The sequence below is a fragment of the Gasterosteus aculeatus genome, chromosome 8 (genome assembly GCF_964276395.1).
Source record: "Gasterosteus aculeatus chromosome 8, fGasAcu3.hap1.1, whole genome shotgun sequence".
In the NCBI taxonomy this organism is placed as follows: domain Eukaryota; kingdom Metazoa; phylum Chordata; class Actinopteri; order Perciformes; family Gasterosteidae; genus Gasterosteus; species Gasterosteus aculeatus.
The window spans coordinates 16,615,620-16,631,932 of record NC_135695.1 but is presented as its reverse complement, the minus strand read 5'-3'; the positions used below and the strand labels follow the sequence as shown (position 1 = coordinate 16,631,932).

General features: G+C 43.1%; 1 protein-coding gene across 3 annotated transcripts; it reads right to left on the bottom strand.

Moving 5' to 3' along the window:
• Positions 1-866: 866 nt before the first annotated feature.
• On the bottom strand, positions 867-16,220 carry sin3b (SIN3 transcription regulator family member B). 3 transcript variants are annotated; one of them, XM_040184157.2, is made up of 19 exons: positions 15,646-16,220; positions 14,421-14,527; positions 13,908-14,061; positions 12,028-12,393; positions 11,494-11,649; positions 10,880-11,008; positions 10,577-10,666; positions 10,326-10,444; positions 9,760-9,973; positions 8,215-8,331; positions 7,790-8,028; positions 6,478-6,661; positions 4,861-5,770; positions 4,424-4,593; positions 4,164-4,337; positions 3,362-3,454; positions 3,140-3,234; positions 2,329-2,527; positions 867-2,178 (listed from the first exon to the last, which is right to left on the bottom strand). In XM_040184157.2, the coding sequence occupies exons 1-19, from the start codon at positions 15,754-15,756 to the stop codon at positions 1,942-1,944; spliced, it is 3,864 nt and encodes a 1,287-aa protein (XP_040040091.2). In that variant the 5' UTR covers positions 15,757-16,220; the 3' UTR covers positions 867-1,941. The 3 variants fall into 3 exon arrangements, with proteins under 3 accessions (XP_040040091.2, XP_077964548.1, XP_077964549.1); XM_078108422.1 differs by having other exon boundaries at positions 10,577-10,663; XM_078108423.1 differs by lacking the exon at positions 15,646-16,220 and adding an exon at positions 15,145-15,425.
• Between the last annotated feature and the right edge of the window lie 93 nt (positions 16,221-16,313).

Here is a 16,313-nt window from a genome sequence, read left to right as displayed (position 1 = left end):
TAAAATGTTATGACCATTTAAAGTCATATTGTAGTTTTTAATATATATATCCTCCCTTGTTGTCAAAAAGTCATAAGATAGTATGTTTAAATAAATCATTGAAAAGGTCATAGAGCATGTCAAAAGTCAAATCAATGTAAAAAGTAATTAATTTGTCAAAAATGTCCTATAAGTGTATCGTATTGTATAGTAAAAAGTCATAGTATGTGATATAATTTGTTTGACTTTTTATATATTTGGTCAAAAAATGTTATGGAATCAACTCAAAATATATAGTATATATGTATACATATAAAAAGTAGAATATTGTTAAAAATGTCAAATGCAAGAAAAAAAGAAATATTTCTGTTTGAAAAGTGTGGAAGAAATACTAGGTCCAAAAATGTCATAGAAACAAAGTAAAAACATTTTTGCTCCAAAAATAGCTTTAAAAAAATCCCAAAACTGTTCCAAACGTATCATGGAAAAAACATATTTGGTCCAAAATTATGAACAGATATTTGGTTGAAAATAGTGGGGAAAAAAGATCAAAAGGTCAAATCTCCATTTCCCAGAGCTCACGGTGACAATGCCTCACTTTGTTTTGTTCAAGTCAAAAATAGATAGATAAAAGATATTCAATATATGATTAACATCACAAATCAAGAAAAATACATAATATCCGTTTTAAAATGAAAGTAAACAATAAGATTATCCCAAATAGTTGCTGATTGATTTACCGTATAGAGAAGTATTCTATTAACGGTCAGCTGCCATTTGTTTTTTTTATTGATAGTGTCCAGGATCCTCCTTTTATTGTCTTTATAATATTAATTTGTGGTTTCTGTTACTAACATACTGCAACAAACAACCTGCCAGTCAACATCTAAGAAGGTCACAACTAGGTTGTTTTATTTTATGATAACTGATACAGGATAAATGTTATACATTCTATTTTAACACTGATATTTCGCTTTTATTTTCAATGTCAGTATGCAAAAAAAGACAATACAAAGTAAACATTTAGTATCATGAATATGATACATAATTTGACAGCTTCCTCTATATTAAACCAATTGATTTTAAGGTCTACTTGTTGCCTTGGTGATAACTTCTTTAGCTACAACACAAAAAAAGGGGGGAAAAAAACAAAATGCAAAACATCAAGAGTTGGCTGACAGCAAACACTGCAAAGAACAACATGATCTTAAGATGTATCAATCAACTCACGTAGATGCATATATAAAAATACAGGGTCCCCGTTATGTATATATATATATGCACATACAGTAATAATACATCACTAGAGTTGTAGAGCCTGTACTGGGCATAGAAACAGACAAAATGAAGAGAGCAGGATACACATACATACACACGTTTACCATTATCTCTCCATATAAACACGCATAAACCAACCAACCAACAAACAGAAGGCTCTCTGGCTTTAGAAGCTAAAAACTACACTGGACTTAAAAAAAAAGCAAAAAAAAAGAAACAGACATTCACATTTCTGAAACGTATTTCATGATCTCATAACTTCTCGCATGTTCAACCACTTCGGTGTCCGTCAACTTTTAGTTCCACCGGAGAAGCTCCAATGATGCTGCTGCTGCTTAAGATGATGATGATGATGATGATGAGCTCCGTTTGTGCCATCAAGTCCGAGTCGCCCCATCAATCAGGGCCCAGTTCAATCTCTTTGATTACTTCACTGTGTTGGTCCTTTTCCTCCACGCCGTCGCTCCTCTCGCCGTGCACTCACTCGCTCACCGTCCACTGGCATGAACAGTCCAGTGTCTGCACTGTGTCTCTTCATCCCTCAGTGGAGGTGAATGAGTGTTGTGGAGGAAGGTGGAGAAGCAGGACTGCGGCCGTCTACGCCTGTGTTTAGTGTATGAATGTCTTGAACGTCCATGCATTTACCTGTTGTGTGTTTAGTCCGTCCACCTCACAAGCCGGCCTCTACGGGGAGGCCGGGGCTTTGGTACCGCTGTAATGAACTTGGTATCTGTTCACAGCTTGCCCTTTCAACTCGGTTGACAGGCAGGTTGTCTTGCAGGGGATCATGTCCTCTTCCTCTTCTCCCAGCAGCCAGTTCTGCACGGAGCGCTCGGCCGCCGCCGTAACGTGGTCGGCCTGCCAGCCCTGGTGCCACTTGTCGAAGCGTTGGTGTTGGCCTGCCGCCACTCTGTGCTGCGACTGGAAGACGGGGAAAAAAAGGGGGGGGGGGTTAACTAGGATAAAACGTAAAAGCGTTTTGATTGTCTCGACCAAGACTCTCAACATCAAACATCATTCCCAACATCATTGCAAACATGTATATCAAATGAAATGAGGACCCCAGCCTACCTTCCTGGCCTTCACCAGCGCTCCTCTACGGTACATGTAATCCTCAGAGTTCATGACAAACACCATCTTGTGAGTATTGAGTTTAAATCGACAGTCCAGACTCCCGGCGTTCTCCACGCCCAGCTGCCTGTGCCACTCTCTCCTGCAGCGCATCGCCTCCACCTGCCTCACCTGCCAGCGGCGGAAACGCCGGAGGTTCCTACAAGAGGAGACCCATTTATCAAACCTTAACAGGTTGGTCAGATTACAAAGTAGGTGACTGACAGCTGAGCTACACCCTGTTCGTGTTTACAAATGTTATCTGGCATTACTCCCATCTCACTAGAATTACATTTCATGTTTTAACAGAAACATTTTTCCAACAATCCAAAATTGCCACTTTTACTGGCTCACAACGAGGAAAGGGGTGGACACCGAAGCAAAGACATTTCAATGTAACTGCTTTATAAAAATAAAAAATGAAACATTTTAATACCAAATCACTGTACAGAAATAAATGCTAAAAGATTTTTTTTTTTAAATAAACAATCTCTATAGTGCAAATCTGACCTGAAGGTATTTGACATTGACATACAGCTAAGTAAGAAGACCCGTACAATGTAATGCAATCAAAGTGAAGTTCAAACTTCAAATATATTAGAAAAACTAATGGGAAAGTAGTGAGAGGCAAACAGATCTGTTGGGTATTTAAGAACTGAGTGATCTCAAGCTGTATTATTTATAGTTGACGAGAGGCTGAAAGTTTAGTATATGTACAACTGAAAATGAGAAGCGCTCTGGGGAAGTCTTAACCTCCAAACAAAGGTTTTACCTGGGCAGAAACACAGGTTTGAAGAAGTAGCCCTCTGCTTGAGAACACAGGCTGGACTCGGTTCCTACAAACTGCTCCATGTAGCTTGACAAGCACTGAGAGAAAAGACAGCAATAATAACTTTCCAGCCAGATCCATTAAGATGAAATAATGCGTGTCCTTTGTTATTATTCTATTTAGGGGTTCTCTTAGGGAGCAGTCTGCTTGTACATGCGTGTTTACCTGCACATCTAACGGGTCATCTGCCTGAGCCTCCTCAGTGTCCAGCAGCTCAATAGTCAACGTCACATGACTCTTGTTTTGGAGAAACATCACCTGATGACACAATGAATCCATTTACAAGACCTGGATTAGGGCTGTTAAAATCTCAAAAAGATGGCTTTGTTGCAAAACCACGATGCTCCACAATATGTTAGCGAGTGTGAAGCGGCCATGTTCCTCTTGCCGTAGTTTAAGTAAGCAGCACGCTCCCACGCCCCTATTAAGAGTTTGGTCTATCATCTCATGGTCCACCATCTGTTCTGTTTGTGTTCTTAAGAAGAACCTGGGTGTTTCTACACTGGCAGGAGAAAGGCCACATAGGTGTAACGACAAATGTCAGTGAGACGGCCGGTAATCGGCTACATGCTAACGTCCCGTAGCGCCACTATTAGCAGGCGTGTTCAAATAGCCACTCTTTTCAACAGAATTGCAGACTCCACATTTAAAGCAGATTAATCATTACATAGGAGGTAAAACTGTCACTAAGTTTGCCTCAAGCAAACCAAATCAATCAAGAAAATAATTAACTTTTTCAGCAGGAGAAGCCCTCTCTGAACAAAATACTTTTGGTGAAAGTGATTTGCTTTTCTGGATACACCAGTGTTAAAATAACCGCTAAAATAACGACAGAACTGTGAACCGCATATCACCACTACAGCAGAACTGACGTTTGATCATAGGAACGGTTTCATTGCCTCAAACAACAGCTGAAATGTCAGGGCCAAATATGTAATTCAGCATTACAGTCAGCAGGACTAATCACCTTGAAGCAGTTCTCCTCAGCCATGACTCGCTCAGCTTTCCACTGGAAGCTGGTCTCCCAGGCCGCTCTGACGCATTGCGAGGACAGGTTCCCCCCTGCTGCCCCCCTCTTCCTCTCAGCCAGGTAAAGATCAACCACCTGCAGACACACCTCGTCGCTCACTAGGTGCTGTAGCTGGAGTCAAAAGAAAAGTGGGAAAACGTTAAACGTTGTCAAAGATAAGAAGACATTTCTTCATTGCGAGCGTGACCGTTGCTTACCTGGCGTATGATGTTGTGTATGACCTTGTCGATGGTGAAGCCGATGTAGGCGTGGATGGTGAACATCTCTCTCAGTGTGTCTTCATACTGTGTGGAGTCCAGGTTGCCATCCAGCAGGCTGCGCACCATATCAAGGAAGGCTGGGTAGTACTCCTCTAACTCCACCTCACCTGTGGGAGAAAAGAGACGCGTCACATGTGTTATAACGACATGTGAAGACAATGTAATTAATGCATCCGTGCAGAGGTGGACTGTGGATCTGTTGGGACAGAAAGGCGTGGGAAGAATTTGTACCCCACGTCCTCCAACATGAATAAATTAAGATCAAATTAAGTAAAGTAAACCCCCTGAAACCAATCTTATTTGTCCGTGTTGTGTCAGATGTGCCCGCTGGTTGAACCAACTTAAAAATCGTACCGACGAGTGGATTAACTTACTGGGCTGTTTGAGGCGGAGCTCCATGGCCAGGTCGCATGCCTTTTCTCTTCTTCCATCTGCCATGAGCAGCCTCTCGCTGCTCTGCTCAGCTCGGTGATCCAGCAGCTGTCGCTCTGCCTGCTGGTACACCCGACGCAGTCGGGAGCACAGGGTCTGGTGCAGCCGCAAGAAGAAGTACCAGTTGTTGTTGACAAAGAAAAGGTTGTAGACCCCATCCATCTCCTTCTGGTGCTCCGCTTCAGGGTCGCGCAGGTCCACCTTCTCGGCGGGTGCGCCCGAATCCGTCTCCATCGGCGTAGATCCGGGGGTGGATGAGGCGGTCCCTGCCGCCTGACTTGTGCTACTGGAGGTGGTGGAGGCCTCCGTGTCAGCAGGTTGAGACGGGCTGCAGCGCAGAGCGGCAGCTGCTGGAGCAGGTTGAGACGGGCTGCAGCGCCTCCGCCTGGATTCACCATTGAGCTGCTGCTGGGGTTGGGACTGGGTCAGGGCCACTGATTGGGCAGGTTGGGGTTGAGACTGACCACCTGTGACTGCTCCTGATGCACTGTTAGAATTGCCATTTCCTCCTCCTAACCCTGCTGTTGCTGCTGCACCTCCTATTCCCCTCTCTAACCCGTCCTCAGGCTCGACCTCCTCGTCCGTCCAGTCTTCAGTGTCACTGAGCTCGCCGCGCCGGGAGAAGAACAGGTCGGGAACAAAGTGCTGGATGATGCGCTTGATGTGGTCTTTGTCATCTTTGTGGATGGTGGGCTGACGTTTGACATGGTAGATGATGAGCGAGGCAGCGTCCTCCAAGATCTGTTTGTCGTCATACGTAAACACCATGTGAGGCTCGCTGGATGAAGCCGCGCCAGAGCCGTTGCGACCCTGCTGCCCGACGCCGCCCTCTTCCGTGCTCTGCTCCTGGCGCTGAGACACAAGAAAACACCGATGAATGCGGGCAACTTCAAAAACACACTTTTTAATTTAAAAAGTGTGTTTTTGTCACTGACAATTGATTTTAAGGGTGAGTTGCGTTGATCCAGAGAAATATCCTGATATCAGAGATGTGTCCTGGTATAATATATTAAAGGAAAGATGATCCAATAATTTATAGCTACTAGGTTTGCACTACACATCTGCACCGTAAAAGGTAGAAAAGAAAACATACAAGGGAATGACGAAACAATGTCAACTCAAAGACAATTGCTTTCTCGCTTGTTTGATTGCTCGCTTAACTGTGTTATTCTTGTGATTGTGTCGTGAGCTGAAATAAAGTCCACCCAGTCAAGACTAAACTGTAAAGCTCAAGGAAACCACAAAATAAGAGAAAAGACTTGAATGATTGGTATCAACTCACCTAAACATCACAAATAAATATGACAAACATCAAAGTAAGTTGAATTCTTTGGTTTAGTATGTTCTCAGTTTGAAAGCATTCTCTCTTTTTATTTGAAAAGACTACATAGTAGAAAAAAGTGCTGTAAGTATAGGTTATAATAAACGATTACATGGTGTCCAACCTCCAGTTTGGCTCTACAACTTAAGAAAAACACCACAGTGTAATTTTAAATATGTGAAACTGATCTGACAGCTCTGTTGTGTGTTGGGACGGCAGAGAGAAAGAAAGTGTTTACCTCATCGTAGACGCTCTCTATCTCATTGAGAAGACTCTTCGACCGCAGGGCCTTCATGTCGTTCTGTTTGAAGTTGACTCCTTGGTGATCGAGGGACTTAAGGTAAGCCTTCTCGTATTGCTCCCTCCAAATCTTATTGAAACCTTGCTGCGCCTCTCTCCACTCCTCTTCCTTGGCTTTCAACCTGCAGAAGAACAACACATTTAATATAAAGAATTTCCAAAAAGCAAAGAATGAATATGTGTCCTAACAAATACGTTGGTTACTGAACTTTCATGTGCACATAGATTGTAAGGGTTAACACGTATGAGGGAGGGAGCGTGTCAGTTTTTAAAGCCTGTGAAAGCCTTCCATGGAAAAAACGTTTTTTAATGTGCCTGCATACAGAACACTGAGTATACAAAAGACAAAAAGCTGCTGCTGACATAGTTCCCCTTTGCCTCTACGACTCTTTTACGGAAGTCATTTAAACCTCCCGGCTGGGAATGTCGATTAAATGTGCTGTCTAACTGCAAGCATAAATCTCCTTTACATATGCACAACTATTACACATTACAATGTTGATTCACTACAGATCTACCAATATTTATATTTTCTAATACTAAAGTAATAGTTGTGCATAGCAATGTAAAAACTTTTTTTTTTTTTAAACAGCGGCAGCAGCGCGACTGTCTGCTTTGCGGGTGGGCGCGCGCCTGTACTGACTATATTGCATGAATAAAATAGACACGGACCCAGATAGGCTACAACAGCTTCGTGCACTGGTTTGATTATTTGCCGTTTCATGCCAAGGAAAAGTTCCGTGTTTACAGCACAGCTCGCTCTGAGCGTTCACTGTCGGTACTGTAAAACTTTCAGTTTCAATCACTGAATGAAGCCTGCCATATTTGAGACAAGAACCGCGACCTTAAATTGCTTGCACAAAACTCTTGATCAGCACTCGGCATTGGTTTATTGTTGTCGTTCATTTAAACGGCTTTGCGCAGAGAGCGCGACAGTGCGGGGGAGAGAGAGAGAGCGAGCGAGAGATATGCGATTAGTTAATGTACTTATTTTTGTGTAGGTAATATGTTGTTTAATCGGTTTAAACTTAAATAAATTACCTATACAAGTAGTTATGTCTTATTAATTTGTCCTGTTATTGACGTGCCTAATGCGCAAGCAGATATTCAAATATGTTCTGTGTTTTTTTAAAGCGAATATTCGAACGGCATTTTTGACCAATTTTGACAGCCCTAATACACAGCAAAAATTTAAACGAATTCCTTGGATTCAACATTTTACCTGTGTTACCAAAAAGCACCATCCTTACCTCTTGAGCACCACAGGCACAGCGGTAGCAGGACTCCTTTTCAGTCCCTCGATGATCTCAGGGGCTTTATCGCCATAGATACGATACACAGCACGACGCTGGATGACCTCAGAGGTGCCGCCCAGACAGTCGTCTAATCTGAACCGGTCCTGGTCCTCTGGGGAGAGACGCAAGAGCTTCTTCTGTACGCTCTCTAGCACTCTGATGGTGGCCAGGTTTGTCTCCAGAACAACATCCAACTGTCAGTGGAGGGTTACAGAGGCAGAGTTTAAAAAGTAGTCACCATTTATAGCATCGTGTCAAGTGTTCTATGTGTTTCAGCTCATTATCACCTCTTCTAAAACAGCAGGGACACAAAAGGATAAAAACAAACCTCCTCTGCTCTACCCAAAGCGCAGATAGAATTGTTGCTAGGATGTACGTACCTCAAATCTTTCATCCTCACAGCGGTGCAACTGTTCCTCATAAGGAGTCTTCTTTGAGCTGACGAAGGTGGAGTCCTCTGACCAAGAGGGAAATGACACCCAGGTGTCGTTCAACACCTACACACATACAAAGAGTGAATCCTCAATGGGGAAAAACATTTCCATAGGAATATACGTCATAATGACATTCTATTCAAAACATTTTAAAAGGAATTACATTAATGCTTGAAAACCCAGAAAAATGTCAGCCAAAGCTAGATGTTTAAATATGTGACATTTGAAGGATCTGTTTAGCAAATGTTATGCAAGACCTAAGAAAGGTCAAGTCCTCTTACTACTGGAGTTCTTCAGGGTTCCATCCTGGGTCCCCTTCTCTTCTTGCTCTACACCAACTCTCTCGGCCATCCGCTTCTCCTATCACAGCTATGCCGATGACACCCAACTAATTCTCTCCTTCCCTCACTCGGACACTCTGGTGGCGGCACGGATCTCCGCCAGTCTGACTGACATCTCTCAGTGGATGTCATCTGAAAATCAACCCCGACAAGAAAAAAAAAAAAAAGACTTCTCTTTCCGAGAAAAGATTCCGTTCTCACTCAGAAGGCGGCGCAGGTACTGATCCAGGACTTGACTGTGTTAACATCGACTGTGACTGCTAGAAACCTCGGCATGACACCTGACAGCCAACTCTCCCTGACTCCCAACATCACTGCGACAACACGATCCTGTAGATACACGCTCTACAACATCAGGATAATGCGTCCCCCTCTCACTCAGAAGGCAGCGCAGGTACTGATTCAGGCTCTTGTCATCTCCCGCCTGGACTACTGCAACTCTCCTGGCAGGTCTCCCTGCTAGCGCCATCCGACCTCTGCAGCTCATCCAGAATGCAGCCGCCCGACTGGTATTTAACCTTCCGAAATTCTCCCACACTACTCCACTCCTCCGCTCTCTTCACTGGCTACCGGTGGCTGCCCGCATCAAGTTCAAAACATTGGTGCTCACGCACCGTGCTGTGAATGGATCGGGTCCAGTCTACATCCAGGACATGGTCAAACCACATGGACATGGTCCCAACCCGCGCACTCCACTCTGCATTAGCCAAACTGCTTGTCCCTTCCTCACTGAGAGCAAAACACTCGACAAGATCACAACTCTTTGCTGTCCTCTGATGACATTAGGACCGCAGAGAGCCTTCACATCTTCCGCTGCAAACCAAAGGCCAACCTCTTCAGACTCTACCTTGACTAAAAGACTAAAATTGTAGCACTTGAATTGTATTTTTAATGGCACTTATTTAAAGCAAGTTGTACATTGGCTTATTTGATGAAATTCCACTTTCTTGTTTCTTGCTCTTCTGAGTTTGTATGCTTATGGTTGAATGCACTTATTGTAAGTCGCTTTGGATAAAAGCGTCAGCTAAATGACATGTAATGTAATGAAAGTCCATATAACACACACAGGTGAAAAGCTTGGTTTACAAGAAAACATGACATTTTAAGCGGTGCCAGTGGCAAGTGTTCAGGATAATTAAAGAGTGTGTACCTCCTTGCATAGGGCAGTGCGCCCGCTGCATTTAGGCTGCTGGTAGGTCTTGGGCAGTGCTCTGTAGCTGGACCCCAGGCGCTTGCAGGACGCATAATCCACCTCACGGCCCCCTCCCCCTTCCATGTAGCGATCCGACAGCCCTGACACAACATGAGAGAGCTCTTTGTCCCCCAGAAATGACTTGAACTGTGTGTATAGTTCAGGAAACTTCCTGGAAGGAGATGGGTGAAATCAAGAATAAGAGATTAATCAGGAGCAAAAGAGCTGACACACCAAGCACATAATTTTAATCTCTGGTAAAATCTGGTGTAAAATAAAAAGTTAGTTTTATTTCTTCTGGAATAGTTTGGTTGATAACTGATCTGATAGTATAGGTTCCATATGTAATGATTATACACAAGTAGCATTTGTGTATACTTAAAGGGTTAAATTCTCTTCTACAAGACCACTCGCGAATGTCTACACTTTCTATCCACTCCATGCAGTTACTGTATGCAAATATCCAATTTCATCAACACAATGCATGCATGTATTCAGCTCAACCGTTGTTTCATCCAACTCACCCCAAGAAAGGAGTGACTAGCTGGAGCAGCTCTGCTCCCGACACTACTTCCTGGTTAAACAAGGCAATGCAACGCAGGAAGTTCTCATACACCTCCTGGCTTTTAAATAGGCGACGAACCTGAATGATGAGAGGGTTGACGGGGAAGTCAGACCAATCAATAAAAAGAAATTATAAAAACTGTGGCAGTGGGTCAAAATAAAAGCAGAAACAGAGGAAGAAAAGAATTGGCATGATTCACTGCCATCTCACCTTATCAAAGAAAGAAAATTCTCTTAAGACTCCGTGTTTGCCAACTGAAGCAAAGGACTGATCTTTGGTACAGGAATACTTCATTTTCTTCTAAATGAAAAACAAAGAAATTATCTTTACATGTGCAATTATAATGAAATGTGATGTAGTTAAAGCTTTTGAAAGTGTTGATTTAAAAAGGATAGAAACGGTTGCATCCTTTTCAAGGACACACACACATACATACATACATACATACATACATACATACATACATACATACACACATGCATTTCCTGAGGCTTTTCTGAGTGGAGAGCTTACCTTGAGGAGTGGGGACATGTGCTGCAGTAGGACGGGCCGGGGCCTCTTTTTGTTTTGTTTGGTTAGTGTGTCCTCCTCCTCCAGCCTTTTAAGCTGATCTTTGCCTCCTGTCAGGGAGCTGCCTGTGAACTACAGATGATGAAGCACACAGGAAAAGTGTCAAAAGTCTCAAATTCCCATCACAGAAATTCACACAGCTCTAGGTGACTTATCACAAATCGCTTGTTTTGTGTTACTGACAGTCCTTTGAATGTATTTTCATGTCAGGCTAATTTGCATGAATAATTAACCTTAATTATTCAGTTATCAAAATAATTGCTAAGGAATGTTCTGTTGATTAACTTCTATACTAAGTTGTTTCATCTTTACCTTGCACTTTGAATTACTGAATTCAAAGAATGTTGAGTAAAAAGCCATTACTTTGCAATACATTGACTACTAAGAAGGTGTAACAAAAAAAAACGGAATACAAACATTTAATTACCAATTCTGTTGAGGTGTGCATTTAAATATGAATGAAAGAAATTACATAGAAATGATAGAAAATATTGTTTTTGTGCCAAGAAAGTACCATTAGTTATGTTCAACCTTCAATCACACTTCAATTTACTGACCAATGATCTCTTGGCATCAGGTAAGAATTGCCCGAACTCCGCCAGCAAGTCTTCTTGCCCTTTGAAAAGACTGGCAACTTTAGAAAACACCTCATCTTCTGTCATTCCGCTGCTGCCACGGTTTCCTCGACTTTCCTTCACCTCCAGCTGTTCCTTCTGAGTGGTGGTACGGGAAAATGGTTTTCAAAAAAGGTGAGAAATGGAACGGAAGTTAAAACAAAACAGAAGATCTAAGTTGAGAATATTTGGCTTGGATACAGGTGGTGCTCACAGACAAGAGAAAATAACATCACCTGCAATCTCTATTTACATGTTCAATTCTTACAATTGTCAATACCACAAAGCTATTTACTACTAGCATAGCAGTGGTGTAAGCCAGTTGCTTTGCCTGAAATTCTGCAAGAACAGTCAAAATGTCTGCGGTGAAACAGGAAGAATATCCACTTGGAAAGGAATATAAAAACAACCTCCATTTCCTACATGACATGCAAAGTAAGAGGCAACGTAAATCTCCACATTTCCTCTCCACAGTACCTGATACGTGTGAAGAATCTCTAGGAAGGCTCTGTAGATCTCTGGGTGATCCAGGAAACGGTTCTTAATCTTGTTTACGTAGCTGATGGCACTGTCGAACTCTACGGGGCTCGTCTCTGGGGCAGGTGGGGATACGGACGAAGTGGTCGCCTGGTTCTGGCTCTCTCTGCTAGCCAGGGGAAGGGAAAGCCTGCTGGGAGGCTCTGTTGTTCCTGCTGGGGTTGAGGAGGAGAGGGACTCTGATGGGGCTGACTTGAGTTCACTGGTCTGGGCAGGTCCAGCTTCGACGTTGGCAGCAGTGGCAGTACCTGAGGCTGCTGTCACTGCAGGGGGGGCAACACTCTTCCCCTGCTGGCCTGGGGAGACCTGGACAGATGAAGAGTGACGTGATTGAAGTGGTTTACTTCAAGTAAGGTTTGGGGAATCATTTCTGCAATACCAGCCCAGATTGCGGTTAAACAAAAACAGAAGAAGAAGAATTACATCGTACTTGAATCCTCCCTCTCATAACATTTTTATAAATGGCATTTGTTTGCATATCTATAACATGTTACATGTTACAGTGTTTGGTCAAAGTAGTTGACACTACATTTCCCAACTGCAAGATCTTTTTATGGCCCTGGATAGCGCATCAAATAAAATGGCGGGCAGTAAATCTAGTGTGCTATATAGTAAAGATGGCAGGATTTTGGGCACACCGGTTTCAGTTAAAATGAAAGATTTCACAATGTTATACCTTTACTTTGTCTACCGTTTACTTAATAATTGGCACACCTATATCAATTGAAATAACAAACAAACAACATTGCAGGTTTTGGAAAATTAATCTGGGGATGAATACGGCTTATTTGTTTACCCAAACCCTCGAGTCAGTAATTTAAACAGTTGATCGCTGCCAATAAAGGTTTTGGTGCAAAGCTCAATTTACACTCTGCGAGTGTGTACTTCCTAGTCATAAGGCTTTCCCCACAATTCCTTTAGGTCAAGCTATCCAAATAAGAAAGTCTCTCAAAGAATATAAAAAATCATCAGTGTTTGGCCCTAGACAAAAAACAACACAAGGTTTTTCACCCGAGGGATGTTAATATGCATCAAGTGTATATCAAGATTCGGTCCGGCATGTTGGTCTTTCTATGAGTGGAATATCAACGTTCTATTGTGCAGCTCTCTACTCATCTCTGAACACACCTCAAAGTCATCTGGACACACTGCCCGTGAAACCGATGCACGTCAAACTGGTCGCAGCATTTTTTTAAAATGTTTTTCCATGTCAGTTAATACTAAATAAAACACTCAGCTCAATGTATATAAAAAGGAAATCAAACCAAATGCAAACTGAAATGAAAGCTCAATCTGAGGTGCAGCCGATCACATCGGCTCAGTTTCGAGCCACACTGCGTCAAAATACTACAAATGTACTGGTGTTGATAATGCATCTAAATATAAAGAAACTGTCTTAGAGAAATAGTCCATTACACTCATTTCGTATGCGCAATACTCAGTTGCCACTTTATCAAATACACCTTGCCAAAACTAATGCAGTCTAACACGACGGTCAAGTAATCCAAGGTAGTCCAACTGATGTTATTATGCTCATTGTTTAGTGAGACTGTTGATTCAACTTTACAATAAATAAACAGGCAACTGCGTGTATGTAAATATATTTGGCAAAGTAAATTTAAGGGCTTTTTAAAAACCTTGTGATCTTGACTGCAACTTAAAAAAACATCTAATTGATATTCAGTGCAGAAGCAGCAAAGCTGTTCAAAGTTTAACACAACGTACTTTCAGCTCAGCATGACTTTGTAACGATGCACCTGCTTAAAGATGCATAATTAAAGCATTAGTTTCCTAAATGTATCAACCGTAGAGTACCTCACCTGTGTGGAGAAGGGAGACTGGAGGAAAGCCACCCCGTTTTTGGGGACTTCGATCCGATATCCCGGTGGTAGAAAGGCATTGAAGCCCAAGACAAGGTCTGGGTGTCCATGAAAGAGCTGTGACACGCGGTTTATCACCCCCGGTGTGTCGATGCTATTTAAGAGAACAGGCAGAGAAAAATAAAAATTAGCTTGTTCTCGCATATGGAGCATGAAGACAACCACTTCCTCATCAAAAGGGGTTGCAGCGCAGTTTAAAAGGTTTTCAAACAACAGTAAGAGAGAATATAAACTGCTGGATGATTAATCAGAGAAGCTACCTGCAGATTGTTAGATGTTGATGTCCTAAAATGTGTGATTGATCCCCTTGTTCTTATATTTGCAGTGTGACCAAAGTCTACGCATAACCTTCACAATGCTGTGTGTTAAAAGACTGTATATGGGAATGCACACATTCAAAATTTACAAGTAATACCAAAAAGAATGTAAGTAAGTCCTTTCTCCAATAAATACCTCTGTGACTTGAACTCTTTCATGATGTCGAGAAACTTGTTGTAAATGCCGGGATCATTTGCGAAGCGAATTTTGACTTGGTCCAGATAGGACAAGGCATCTTCCACCTATAAAAACACAGGAAAAGGAAAATCACGACTGCAGCACAAATGACAATCAGCGTTCCCGGGAACGGTGGAGAAGCTTTTTAGTGCTATTGATGAAGGATCTTGGAAAGGGTCTCGATCCAGCTCTCTAATGAACATGTGCATTATATTCTGGCACCATTATCTAACAAACACAACTATCTGCTAGGAATGTCTCCCTGTGTATAAATAGGTGAGGTTAATGTTTGCTTCCTTTATAGTCAGCCCGAGTGCTGTATAAGGTGTGTAGATAAATAAATAAATAAATATGCGAATACAACAAGGTGCTTTTGTTCACTTCGGCTCAGCTTGCTTTATTCACCACATCCAAACTAGCTTAGATTTACAAAAAGATAAATAAACGTGTTCACGCAAAGCGTTTGTGACCGCATTCCGAGAGGGTTTGTTGTAAGCTAACGTTAGCCAACAGACACTCAACTGACGACAATAACTCCTCGAACACACAACACAACCCCACGTACGGACACACACACACACACACACACACAAACACACAACCCGTTCGGTCACAGCTGGTGCCCGGCAGACGGTAACATCGCTGGCGAATAAAAAAATAACCCCATTACGGTGGTTTTTACCCCCTTTGTTGCTGCGTTAACAAAAGAGAACGTGTAATGAAAGCTGCTGGTCCAGTGAAGAAGCCCTTTAGCGGGCTGACGTCCTCCACTTTGTTCACGGTGGCTGAAAGAAAAAGGAAAAAAAAACGACACGGCGGAACTTCCCACAACCGAGGTTTGAGTTAACGCCTGCTCGCGGTGACGGTTATTGACGTCGCAAATAAGAAAACTACCCCTAAAACTGTGTCACTCGAGACCCTTTGGTGGTTAAAACGCGGCTCCCGGCGTCCCTCTCAGATGTCAGTGGTTCGGCCGTCGGGGCAATGAATTAACGTTACTTTTAATAGGCCACCGAGCTAACGCGACGTTAGCCAGCCGTTGCTTTCACTACTCCCTCCTCGTTGAGGGGAGAAAGAGAAAAGCCCTCAAATCCAACGCGACCATCCGACAGACAAAATGGTTCTGACTCTGGGGGGGACTTTCCCCCCCCCACACCTTGTCGTGTCCGTTTTGTCTTCTTACCTTCAGCTTCTGGAAGTGCTGCTGCTGCACTTGCTTTTGTGTTATAACGTAGGGCTTGTCCTGCATTTGGCTCATTTGCTTGGCGGTGCTGTGCGCCTGAATCTTCGCCATTATCCCGGGCGGCAGGAGGCTCGAGAGCCGCTACCACCAACTTGAGAAGAGACGGGGGGGGGGGAAGCCTTTCGCCCGTTGCCTCCAGTTGTTGGCTAGCCGACAAACCTTCCTCTCGGTCGGGAAGCCAGCCTGCCAGCAAGCAAGCCTACTTTGCCCTAGCTGGACAGACTCGGCACAGCGCAAAAAAAAGAAGAAGAAGAAAAAAAAGGACGGACAGACAATCCAGCAGAGTGGAGGATGATGACAGACAAGCTGCTACTCGCTGCGACTTTGATTAAAACATCACCATCGAATTAAACAAGCTGATCCGAGAAGCGTCAGAAAATAAGCTAGCGGGGGGACAATGGTTGCCGTTTATCGTATTTAAAATAACTATCGCCTGTCTCTTTAAATTCGGCGGCAGCGGTCTCGTCTTGGCGTCCGGAAGCCCGAGTAGGAGTGAAAAAAAAATGAAAAAAAGGAGTGAAAAATGGAAGTGCGCAGCCGCAGCGGTGGGAGGAGCCGAGTTCTGAAGAATCACATTGCTCCACTCCCCCTTTAATGCTACAAAGGAA

Coding starts and splice junctions, on each gene's coding strand:
- sin3b (XM_040184157.2), bottom strand. CDS start 15,756: ATGGCGAAGATTCAGGCGCACAGCACCGCCAAGCAAATGAGCCAAATG. Junction 12,394..13,907: donor AGTCTCCCTTCTCCACACAG/GTGAGGTACTCT, acceptor TCATCTGTCCAG/GTCTCCCCAGGCCAGCAGGG. Junction 9,974..10,325: donor CTAGTCACTCCTTTCTTGGG/GTGAGTTGGATG, acceptor ATCTCCTTCCAG/GAAGTTTCCTGAACTATACA.